Here is a 13,390-nt window from a genome sequence, read left to right as displayed (position 1 = left end):
GTTGGAGGGGTGGTTTCATGTTCATCAGGAAAAAAGGCCAACATGAACCTCTTCACTTTTCTGAGCCTTCTGCAGCATAGTCTAGCCAAGGATGTTATGTAATAATTAAAGACGTTTTATAATGTACTTGTAATCCAGCATTATAAATCTTGAATACTTTGAAGCTTCTTGTTTGAAATATTCTTTGAAGCGATCTCCCCAAGGATGATTGTAGGTAGTATTTAAAGAAGTGGCCAAGTTACTGTGTAAATGTATTGCAATATTACTGGGGAAAATTGATTAAAGGGAGAATAAAAAATCTAATCTAATCTAATTTATAAAACAGACAGGCTTTTTTTTTCCTCCTTCTATGTAGGATTATGATGGGATGAATAGTGATTGCTGACCAACAGGAACATCTATGTTGTAATGAAGGGTTTATTGTTTCCTTCAGATGGTAGTTAGAATATGAGTAATCAGCCACAAACTCTTGAAGTAGATTCCAAGAGTGATTTTCAAAAAGCAATTTGATAGTTGCTTGAACCAGGGTATATCCTATTAAATGGTATGGATTATATGGGAATTAAATTTGGGTGACTCTTAAAGGAGAAGCACTAGTATGTTTCTGTGCTGTAACCAGTCCTTTGAGTATCTCTAATAACTAGAATGTTTGCTGTTAAGTGAAATTCAGCATTCTTCTTCTTGGTCTGACTAATTTCCTAGCAAGTAAGGAAAGAAAATTGCAATTTCATCCAGCAAATAAAAGTTTTTTGAGGTTTTCAACAACTTTGCCCAGACCCTCTGGGAAGGTAAATAGGGCAGCAACATAATCCCATCGTACAGTTCTAGTCTATGTGAAAGTTTCCACTTGGCTGACTCAACGGAATTGCCCTGGAGGTTGAAACTTCCATTATATGGTGTCTAATAGCCTCCAAAATAGTTCACAACAAAAGAAGTCAGAGACTTCTAAGGATACCTATTGTTTTGGCTTAATAATCACCCAGGAAAAGTTAAACAAATGTAAAAGCTACACCAGCTCCAAGATAGCTGTTAAACTGAAGTCCACCACTACCGTGACCCCATGATCCCAAGACTCCCAGACACCACCAAAACTTAACAAAATCTTGACCCAACCTCCTGCCACTCTCCCTTGACTTATCTGACTGACCCCATCCCAAAAGCCCTGATGATCTCTTCTCTTGCACCCCTCCCCAAAACCAGACTTAACTGGGTCAGAGAGCTCATGCGTATTTTGTTAAAAGGTCTTGGTGCAAAGAAGAACATATGCAGCAAAGTTTTGATGAGACACAAGTTTATAAGAGAGTGAAAGATGAGAGGTTACCTACAAGTATTTTTGAATCATCAAATCTAGAGATATCAAAAGCATGCAGCTATGTTTCAGCAACTGACAAGCTATGGCATCTTGCACCTTAAATCCTGAATGTGCTGACGTAAGGATTATCATCATAGAACAAAAATAACTTAAGGAGATATTATAGTGTTTAATATCATAGATGTATTTGATAGATGGAGAACCTGCTTCCATTGGCTGAATGATTGATTGATTGATTGATAACTATTTTAAACATGATCGTGCAAAGCCATTGTCCTATTGCTTTTGGTTCTTTTGCCAATGAGAAGTTTGGCTGAAAATGTACTCCTTAATAGGTTGGTTAATGCAGATTCAGTAGTAGGCTTCAAAAAAAAAGAATTGGATAAATCCTCGAAGAGAAACAAAATTTGGAATACAGAGACAAATTATCAAGTGAATTCACTAAACTACTTTATGAAAGAACCAGCACAAATTTGATGGCCACCTTTTTGCCGTAATATTCCATGGTTGAGCTCGTTTGGTTTGACTTCTGGAAAGGGGAAAAAGATTTAAAGTAAGCTTGTGTAATGTGGTTTGCAGTTATACAGATTTACATCTTGTGTTTTTCCATAATTTTCAGTGTCTTCCACAGAAAACCTACAGTAAAACATTTAAACACTGGACTTATTCTTTCCTGTTCACCTGAATAGCGTGTTTAAAAAAGCAATGCAGTGCTGTCATATGTTTTGGGTTTACCATTACATTTCATAATGAATTAGGGAATTGATGTATTAAGATTAGATTAGGTTAGATTACTTAGTGTGGAAACAGGCCCTTCGGACCTACAAGTCCACACCGACCTGCCGAAGCGCAACCCACCCATATCCCTACATTTACCCCTTATCTAAGGGCAATTTAGCATGGCCAATTCACCTGACCGACACATCTTTGGACTGTGGGAGGAAACCGGAGCACCCGGAGGAAACCCACGCAGACACGGGGAAAATGTGCAAACTCCACAAAGTCAGTCGCCTGAGGCAGGAATTGAACTCTGGTCTCTGGCGCTGTGAGGCAGCAGTGCTAACCACTGTGCCACCATGCTGGCTAAGGATGCCAAACGAACTATAATATTATTAGCTCCATATTTGAGACTTTTGAAAGCTAATGTTCTGATCTGACACTCCTCAAATAAGTAAGATTTGTTCAGTACTTTTTAAAAGAGAGTTCATAATGCCAGCTGTGGTTCATTTTGGTAGCACATTATCTCTGATTCACAAGGCCTAGACTTAAGTCCCACTCCATTGCTTAAGTGCAAAAATTTAAGGCTGAAATATCAGAGCAGAACTATGGGGATATTATGTAGTCAGAGGTGCTGCTTTTTGGATAGGACATGATCCTCATCCATTTGAGTGATTGTAGAGAAGGCAGCTTATCACTACCTTCTCAAGGGTAGCTACGGATGGGCAATAAATGCTGGCCAGCCAGCAATGCCGACCTCCCACAAAATAAATTTTTTAAAAAACCGCATTACAGAAACAGATTATCCAGTACTTGCCGCATTGCTGTTTGTGAGATTTTCCTATATTGCCACTTCAAAGATAGAAAATAGGAGCAGGAGTAGGCCACTTGGCCCTTTTTGAGCCTCGTCCAATGTGCTCATAGCCGATCATCAAACTCTTTAACCTGTTGTCACATTTTCCCCCATAACCTTAATCCCTTTAAACCCTACAAACTAATTCCTTCTTGAAAATATTAAATGTTTTTGCCTTAACTGCCTCTCAGACTCACCGTGCTCTGAGTGAAGAAATTTCTCTTCATCTCAGCCCTACCCCCATTCTTAAACTGTGACCTCTGACCTCTAGTTCTGGAATCAGTCATCAGGAACAGCCTTCTCTGCATATACAATGGCTAGTCTTGTTAGAATGTTTTTATAGGTACGTCTAAAGTAGTTATTAGTTGAAGTGTACATTTGAAAACTCCCTGGTCATAAAAGTGCTACATAAATGCCAGTTCCCTTATTTTAATACAAGTATTTGTTGAAAAGGTGAAATTTGGGACTATTAAAAAAAAATATTGTATTAATTTTATATTTTATAAAATTCTGGAAGGTGTTTTCAAGCTACTTCAGTTGTTTGTGTTTTGCTGACTTAAACCAAATTTAAATTAAAGCTTTTTCCTTTTCTCCCAATTTAAAATCCTTGCAGATCGTGACTCCCTGGCCAAATCACCTCACCGAAGATCACAGAGCATGGATACCTCCAAGGTGAACCAATTTGACCTAATTTCTGTCACAAAGAATGGAACTGATTCAGCAAAGCCACCAGCTGATCCATTTTCAAAGCAAGACTTGTATATGCCACAAAAAGCTGCCACACTTCCAAGAAGCAGAAATCCTTTTGACAACAGCAGCAGCAGCTCCTGGAAGGTCACAGATACAAGTTTTGAAACCACTACAAATTACAAACATCCAGAAATTAAACGAGAAACCAAGAGAGACAAAGAGAAGGATAAAATTAGCCTCTTTGCACGTGTGACTGGCAAGAAAGATGTCAAAAAGTCTGAAAAGGCTAGCAATGTGAAGTCAGATGGTACTAGTGATGCAAATCTACTAAACCCATTTTCAGGAAACTTTCACAGCAGTTGTGAATTTGACTCCAAAAATCCATTTGCCACAAAATACAACACAATTGATATGTCAAGGTGAGTTTTGTTTTAAATTGTCCTTGGATGTGAAGCTTCAGTATGTTACAGTAAAACTCATTAATAAGAACCATCTAGCACAACGACTAGCTTCTTTTTTAAATCCTATTTGAACATGCATTGTATCATTAAATGTAATTACCATTTCAATAATGCTATAAAGTATGATTGTTACATGTTTTCAATTATATAGGTGTTATATTAGATATTTTTATAAATATCTTTTGAGTACTTTTAATACTGATTATGTCAGGATACATCATGTTTGCATAATTTTGAACTGAATGGTCATAGGTCCAGCTGAAAGGCTTTGCGTTCCTTTTTTTGAAGGTAGATTGTTAGCTTTGAATTATGTAGACTTTTCCAAATTGGTGTTAAGTTTAAATTTGCACTTTTTTTTTGTAAATTTATGAATGACCATGATGTTGGTATCTTCTCTACCTATTGTGACATCATGTACCCATCATCTAATTAGAAGATCATATACTCAACCTTAATTGTTTTGAGGAGATTGGCTCCTAAAAATTGGATTAATGAATATTCACAGTTTTTAATAAATAGTTCTGAACTACAAATTGCAGAGTTAATATTGGTACATTTAAGCCAAATTTTGGATCATAGTCCATATTATTTGCACATTGTAGACTTATTGCAAAACTATATCTCAGGTATTCCTGGAAGCTTTTTGGTTAATTTTAATGGCATTTAAAGTCTAATTTGAGAAACAAGTGCAAAGCACTTACTTTGAATTGTGGTTGATGGCTATCTCCAAATTTCAAAGCAATTACGTGACACTTAAATTCAATTTCAATAGAATATTGATGGTGAAAGTACTAAGAAGAACAGACATTGTCACATCAGGCGTACAGGTTCAAAATTAGGAAGTCAAGTAAGAAAAGAAATCTGTAACAATGTTTATACTTGATGGGCAAAAGACTTATACAGGATTATCCGACAAGTTCACTGAAGTGGATTCTAGAGTCTACTAGATTCTGGTGGTGTGTGTGTGCATATAGTCAAATTGACACGTTATTGCTGTGTTTCAACATGCTTATGGATATCTAATTCTGGTCTAACAATATTTTAAAAATTAATGTGTGAAGTGTAATCTTTGTTGCTTTATCTCCCAGTACACTGGGCTCAAAAGCCATATTGCATTTTTTAAAATGATTTTAATTTCCAGAATTCTCTATAAACATGTTCAATTGAAATTATTGGAAGTTTTGCAGAGGAAAGACTGTCACAATGAGTAGTTGGAATGAATAAATATGTCAAGCAAACTCTGACAATAGAAGAAAATGTAAAAAGAGATTTCTTAGGTGTAGAATATCACCAGTAACTTCCTTCCAATTTGATGAAAACTATGAGCTTTATTTCAGCTTCTAACCAGATCAGCAACTTCACAGAATCCCTACAGTGTGGAAGCAGGCCATTTGGCCCATTGAATCCACACCAATCCTCCGAAGAGCATCCCACCCCACCCCACCCTGTCCCTGTAACGCTGCATTTCCCAGAGCAAATCCACCTCGCCCACACATTCCTCATACAACTGGCAAAATAGCATGGCCAATCCACCTAACCTGGATACATAGTCATAGAGTCATACAGCATGGAAACAGACTCTTCAGTCCAACCAGTCCATGCCAGACATAATCCCAAATTAAACTAGTCCGACCTACCTGCTCCTGGCCCACGTCCCTCCAAACCTTTCCTATTTCTGTATCTATCCAAATGTCTTTTAAACCCACATCCACTACCTTTGTAGGAGGTTCATTCCACATGGGAAGCACACTGTGTACAAAATTTGAATCGTGTATTTTTTAAATCTCTTTCCTCTCCCCCTAAAAATATGCCTCCTAGTCTTGAAATCCTTCATCCTAGGGAAGAGACAACCATTAACTCTATCTATACCCCTCATTATTTTATAAACTTCTAAGCACCTGGAAGAAACCCGTGCAAACACAGGAATGTGCAAACTCCGCACAGACAATTGCCCGAGGGTGGAATTGAACCCAGGTCCCTGATGCTGTGAGGCAGCAGTGGTAATTACTAGCCACCATGCCACCACTTGTCTCTGTTCCATCAGCTTTAATAGATTTCCCAGTAAGAAAAGACTGGGTTTCAGATTTTAAATCGCCCTGTTTAATGATATTACAACAGTTAGGAATTGCACCCAGGTCTCCTTGCTTTGAGACAGGGGTGCTACCGCTACACTACAAGAACCCTATAAGCCCAGTCGTCTTTAAAAACTGTCTGATGTATTGCACCTGATGAACAAGAGAAAATCATTTAGAATACATACAAATCAGCTTGAACTACCAGCAGTGTAATTTCACCTTGTTGGATTTTTAAGGCTGTTATTGATTTAGGTTGCCATATTTATTTTATAGCAGCCAGAATGTTTAGAGGGTGGATAGAAGGTAGATTTTAACTGATCAACAGTAAGTGGGACAATGATTTTGACGGGATCTTGATGTACATTACTCTGTTTGGATTACTTGTTAGCTTCAACTGGTTTACAAATGCTATGCCAAATCTTGGCAGTATATTACATACTAAGAGATGTTCAGCTGTAGCATTATGCCAAATCTCCATCACAAGGTGTACTATTATTTAATATCCAAAGCTTTAATAAGTCTACTTTGTGATAATTTTCTGTTGTGAAGAAATTCTAGACTACTGTTTTTTATTTTCTCATGCCTCCAAACAGTTTGTAGTTCTGAAGCCTCTGTATGCCATGTTCTTAAACTGTCCAAATGATTGCTTTTCTGCAAATATGTATAAGTACACAATGCTAATTGATTTGGATTCACAATGTCTCTGAAGGCAGAACGTATTTAGCTGAAACATGTTGCCAAAGTCTAGGCTGTACTTATGGGAAAGGAAAAACCATTTTTTTTGTTCTAAACCGTCATTAAGTGACTAGTTGACCCTACAAAATATTGATATTTGATAGATGGCAAACCTTCAGTGAAATACAAAAATCATTCCATTAGGACTATGTCTTGAGATAATTTTGAGAAACATCACGATAGACTACATTTGCAGTTGTTATATTTCACTAAACCTTTCTTCTGTTTCAATTTTACAATATAGTAGTTGTTAGTACTATTGCTTCACAACACCAGGGACCCGAGTTCAAAACCACCCTCTGGTTACTGTGCAAACTCCACACAGACATTCTCCCGGTGTCTGCGCATGGATTTCCTCCGGTTTCTCTAGTTACCTCCCACAGTCCAAACATGTGCAGGCTAATTGGATTGGCCATGCTAAATTGTCCATAGTATCCAAGGATGTGCAGATTGGGTGGACTAACCTTGGGAAGGACAGGGTTACAGGGATAGGGTACAAACAGGAACAGGCCCTTTTGGCCCACCAAGCCTGTGCCGATTTTCCTAATCCTTATTTAGATCCGCTACTTATTGCCCATGCTCAGTTTCTGTCCCTGTTTGCTTCTCATTCATGCCTTAAATGTTGCTAACGTGCCTGCTTCCATCACCTCCACTGCCAGTGCATTTCGGGCACCCACCACCCTCTTTGTAGAGATTTTCCCCCACACTTCTCCCCTAAACTTTCCCCCTCTCTCCTTGAACTTGTGCCCCCTTGTAGTTGACCTTTCCACCCCGAGGAAACAAAACCTCTGACTATCCACCCTATCTATGCCTCTCTCATAATTTTGTAGACCACTAGCAGGTTGCTCCTCTGCCTATCCTTTGACAGTCCTTAATACCTCCAATTCTACCAGTTTTGGTGTTATCCACATGTTTACTAATCAGGCTACCTACATTTTCCTCCAGATCATATTCAAATAACAAAGGTCCCAGCACTGATTCCTGTGGAACACCACGGGTTATTGTTCTCCATTCCAAAAAGCACCCTTCCACTACTACCCACTGTCTTCTATGACCAAGTCAATTTTGTATCCATCTAGTCAGCTCACACCAGATCCCATTCGACTTTATCTTCTGTACCAGCCTGCCATTGGGTACCTTATCAAATACTTTATTAACTTCCATACAGACAACATCCACTGCCCTTGCCGTATTGATCGTTTTTGTCACCTTTTCAAAAAAAAAAGTAATCAAGTTGGTGAGACATGACCTTCCCTGCATAAGCCCATGCTTCCTATCACTAACAAGTCCATTTGCTTTTAAATGTAAATAAATCCTGTCTCTCAATATTTTCTCCAGTAGTTTCCCTACCACAGATGTCAGGCTCACCAGCCTGTAATAACTTGGATTATCTCTGTTGCCTTCTTAAACAAAGGAACAACATTGTTCATTCTTCAGTCATCTGGAACCTCGCCTGAGGCCAAAGAGGAGGCAAAGATATCTGTTATGTCCCCAGTTATTTCCTCCCTTGCCTTCTACAGTATCCTGGGATAGAACCCGTCTGGCCTTGGGGACTTGTCTTAATGTATTTCAATATACCTAACACTTCCTCCTTCATTCCCCTCTCCTGTCTGAGAGCATTCACCTACCTTTCCCTAACATCAACATCCCTCTCTTTGGTGAATACTGATGTGAAGTACTTGTTAAGGATTTAACCTATTTCTCTGACTCCATACATAACATCCCTGCTTTATCCTTGAGTAGGACTACTCTTTTCCTAGCTACCTCTTGCACCATAATATGTATAAAATGTGTTGCAATTCTTCTTAACTCTGCTGGCCATAGACATTTTCATAGCCCCTTTTATCCCTCCTAAGCACCCATTTGAGCTCCTTCCTACTCTCTCTATATTCTTCAAAGAATTTTTGTTTTTAGTTGCTTAGCCCTTGGGTATGCTTCCTTTTATTTTTTGACTAAGCTGATGTTTCCACAGTGGTCATTGCTAGCTCGCAGCACCAGGGTCCCAAGTTCGATTCTAGCCTCTGGCAACTGTCGGTGTGGAGTTTGCAAATTCTCCGTGTCTGCGTGGGTTTCCTCCGGATGCTCCGGTTTCATCCCACAGTCCAAAGATGTGCATGGGAGGTGAATTGGCCGTGCTAAATTCCCCATGGTGCTAGGTGCATTAGTCAGAGGGAAATGAGTCTGAGTGGGTTACTCTTCGGAGGGGTCAATGTGAACTGGTTGGGCCGAAAGGCCCCCTTCCATAATGTAGGGAACCTAATCTGGTCTAATCTAATCTAGTTCCCAAATCCTGTCATTCATGTCCTTCACTTTCACAGAAACGTGCCTGTCATGCACTCTAATAATCTGGTCCTTAAAAAACGCTCACATGTCAGATGTGAATTTACCCTCAAACAGCCACTCCCAATCCACATTCTCCAATTTTTGCCTAATTTGGTTACAGTCTGCCTTCCCAAACTTAACACTTTCATCCGAGGTCCACTCTTGTCTTTATCCATAAGCCTCTTTTAAACTTATGGAATTATGGTCAGTATTCCAAAAATGCTCCCCCAGTGAAATTTTGACCACCTGGCTGGGCTTATTTCCCAATACCAGATCCCGTATGGCCCCTCCCTCAACAGACTATCTACAAACTGTTTCAAAATTCCCTCCTGGACCCACCTAACAATTTGCTCCCCATCCAAACCTATGGCACGAAGTGAGTCCCAGTCAATATGAAGTTAAAATCACCCACCACAACAACCCTGTTATTTTCACATCTTTCCAGAATCTAGCTACATATCTCTCCCTTTGTCCTGCTGGCAGCAGGGAGGTCTGTACTACAATCCCAGCATTGTAATTGCACCTTTCTTATTCCTGAGCTCTACCCATAAGATCCATTAGATCTCTTGGGATGTTCTGCCTTAACACAGCTGTGAGATGCTCCCTAATGCAACTCCCCCATCAGTTTTGCTTCTCCTGTGTCTCATCTAAACAACTGATTTCCCGGAACATTAAACTGCCAATCCTGTCCCTCTTTCGATCACGTCTCTGTGATAGCAACAACATCATAATTCTGTGTATTAACCAAGGCTCTAACTTCATCCATTTTACCTGTTGCATTGAAACAAATATAGTCCAAGCTTCCAGTTCCGCTGAGCTCAGCCATTATCAGTGAATCACAAAGAAAACTAATATCCAAGTTCCATGGGCAATGCGGAAGGCACTTTTTTAAATTCATTCGTGGGATGTAGGTGTCGCTGGCCAGCCAACATTTATTGCCAGCCCCTAGTTGCCCTTGAGAAGGTGATGGTGATCTGCCTCATGAACTGCTCCACTCCACCTGCTGAGGGTTGACCCGGAACACTCTCTTCAGGAAGGAATTCCAGCTTTTTGACCCAGCAACAGTTAAGGAATGACATTTCCAAGTCAGGATGGTGAGTAGCTTCGAGGGGAACTTGAAGATGATGGTATTCCCATGTATCAGCTGCTCTTGTCCTTCTGGTTTGAAGTGTTTGTGATGTTGGAAGGTCCTATCTGAGGACCTTTGGTGAATTTCTACAGTGCATCTTGTAGATAGGACACACTTCTGCTACTGACTGTCAGTGGTGCAGGGAGTGGATGTTTGTGGATATGGTGCTAGTCAAGTGTTGCTTTATTCTAGATGGTATCAATCTTCTTGAGTATTGTTGGAGCTGTACTATCCAGGTAAGTAGGCTGTATTCCTTTATAGATGATGGACAGGCTTTGGATTGTCAGAACATGAGTTACTTGCTGCAGTATTCCAAACCTTAGACATATTCTTGTAGCCACAGTGTTTGTGTCAGGTGCAGTTGAGTTTCTGGTCAATGGTAAGCCCAAGGATATTGACAGTGGTATGACCATTGAATGTCAGAGTGGGGGGTTAGATTGATGCTTAATGGTGATGGTCATAGTTTGGAATTTGTATGGCGCAAAAGTTACTTGACAGTTGTCAGCCTAAGCCTGGGTATCGTCCAGATCGTGTTGCATTTGAACATGTACTGTTTTAGTATTCGAGAAAGCACAAATAGTGCTGACATTGTCAAATATCCCCACTTCTGTCTTTTTGCTGGAGCAAGATTGTTAATGAAGCAGTTGAAGATAGTTGGTCCTAGGACATTACCCTGAGGAATGCCTGCAGAGATATCCTGCATCTGAAATGACCGACCTCAACAACCGCAACTAGCTTCCTATGTGCTTGGTATTAACTCCAACCGGCGAGAATTTGACCCCTGATTCCCATTGGTTCCAGTTTTACTGGGGCTCCATGATGAGACACACTATCAAATGCAGCCTTGATGACTAGGGTTGTCATTCTCACCTCACCTCAGCTCTAGAATACAGCTCTCTTTTTGTCTATGTTTAAACCCAGGATGTAACGAAGTCAGGAACTGAGTGGCCCTTGTAGAACTCAAACTGTGTCACTCGGGCCATTGCTGAGCAGATGCTGTTTGATTGCAGTGTTTATCACTTTACTGATGACTGAGGGCAGACTGATTGGATAGTAATTGGCTAGTTTGCATTTGACATGTTTTTTTTATATTCCAGACATACCTGGGCAATTTTCCACATTGTCTGGTAGATGCCAGTGTTATAACTGACTAGAATAGCTTGGCTGGGGGAGTGGCAAGTTCTGGAGCACAAGTCTTCAGTGCTATCGCCAGAATGTTGCCAGGGCCCATAACCTTTGCAGTATCCAGTACCTCCAACCATTGCTTGATATCATGTGGAGTGAATCAAGTTGGTTGAAGACTCTTATTTATATAATGCTGGGACTACTGGAGGAGGCTGAAATGGATCTTCCCACTTGGTACTTCTGGTTGAATATTGCTGCAAATACTTTAGCATTGAGGATGGGGATATTTGATTAGATTAGTTTCCCTACAGTATGGAAACAGGCCCTTCAGCCCAACAAGTCCACACTAACCCACTGAACAGTGACCCACCAGACCCATTCCCCATATTTACCCCTGACTAATGCACCTCACACTATGGGAAATTTAGCATGGCCAATTCACTTAACCTGCACATTTTTGGATTTATGGGCTTTCTCCTGCAGTGAGTTGTTTAATTGGCCACCACCATTCCTGACTGGATATGGCAGGAGCTTAGATCTGATCCATTGGTTGTGAAATTGCTTAGTTCTGTTTATCACTTTTTGCTTATGTTGTTCAGCAGGTGAGTAAGCCTGTTTGGTAACTTCATTAGATTAACACCTCCTTTTTAGGTATGCTTAGTGCTGCTCCTGGCATGCCTTCCTGCAATCTCCATTGAACCAGCATTGAACCATGGTAATATTTGAGTGAGGGATATGCCGGGCCTTGAGGTTGCAAATTGTGCTGGACTGTAATTCTGTTCTGTAAATTGTCTCCAGCGCCTCAAGGATGTGCAGTTTTGAGTTGCTCGATCTGTCCTAATTTAGCATGGTGATGGTGTCTCACAACACAATGGAAGTTCTTCTCAAAGTGAAGGTGAGACTTCATCTGCACAAGGACTGTGCAGTGGTCACTGTTATGGACAGATGCATGTGCAGCTGACAGATTGGTATGGATAGGTCAAATATGTTTTTCCCTCTTGGTTCCTTCACAACTTGCTGCAGATCCTCCTTCCTTTTCTAAATATGCTGCATGAGAGTTATTTGTTGGGTTTACACTTTTTTTGAATGATTTAATTTTACATTGTACACCAACTCCTCATTATCTGGAGGAGAGATATGCCTCCATCTCCCATGGATAACAAACAACATGGATACTACTCCATTGTAGCTTGCTTATGTACTGCGAAAGGGCGCAGAATCAAACCAGTTGAGTTAATGGAAAAAACAAAGATGGGACTTGAGTTGACCTTGTGAGTAAGCGGATTGTGGTAGTTAAAAACTAGGAGTAAGTATTATAAATTAATGAATTACTCAGTGTTGCTGTTCTCTGTGCATTATTAGCTGTTCTTAAATGTTGAGCAAACAGTTTAATATTCAAAGGCTGTGATAGCTATTTCTAAAAGCATCCTTTTAAATGGTAGCCAGAAGGTGCTTATTGAAAGTATAATGTTAAACATTTACAGAATGTACAAGTTGCTTATCAGGTTTATACAATACATCGGAAGCCTTCAAGTATATACCAAGTTTAATATCTTGGCTGTTTTATTTTGTATAGTTTTGCTAAATTATCACTGTTGGCTTTTGTCTTGCACAAATATCATAGAAACTTAAAACCAGATTTACCTGGTTAAATTATGCTAGCTCTTGCTGCATCAACAAACCATCACCGTTTTCGTCACTGCTAATTACAAAGTTATGATGAGATATGTGGCAAGAGAAATGTATTACTTTAGATTATGTGGAATATTATTCAACTACAAAACATGGTAGTGTGATGACTTTTCTTCTGACAATCTATTAACCTTTGTTAATGTGAAATGTCTGAGACAAAATTATCAAAAAAATGTCCAAATTATGTGAAAATTTCTCAATTTACAGCTTTTGACAAGTGGTAAAAGAAAGCTCACTATAATATGAATGTGTTATCAAAGGCTCTGTAGAGATACTGAA

The 13,390-nt window shown here is 39.7% G+C and overlaps 1 protein-coding gene across 1 annotated transcript in view; it reads left to right on the top strand.

The window, feature by feature from the left end:
* Positions 1 to 13,390, top strand: part of LOC132826497 (rab11 family-interacting protein 2) — a 94,385-nt gene that overhangs the window by 58,199 nt on the left and 22,796 nt on the right. Inside the window, exon 3 of the mRNA XM_060842458.1 lies at positions 3,496 to 3,991. Within this exon, the coding sequence (XP_060698441.1) occupies positions 3,496 to 3,991 (496 nt within the window). The remainder of the gene's footprint in view (positions 1 to 3,495; positions 3,992 to 13,390) is intronic.

Source organism: Hemiscyllium ocellatum, chromosome 22 (assembly GCF_020745735.1).
Source record: "Hemiscyllium ocellatum isolate sHemOce1 chromosome 22, sHemOce1.pat.X.cur, whole genome shotgun sequence".
In the NCBI taxonomy this organism is placed as follows: domain Eukaryota; kingdom Metazoa; phylum Chordata; class Chondrichthyes; order Orectolobiformes; family Hemiscylliidae; genus Hemiscyllium; species Hemiscyllium ocellatum.
This window is presented reverse-complemented; position numbering and strand designations above follow the sequence as displayed.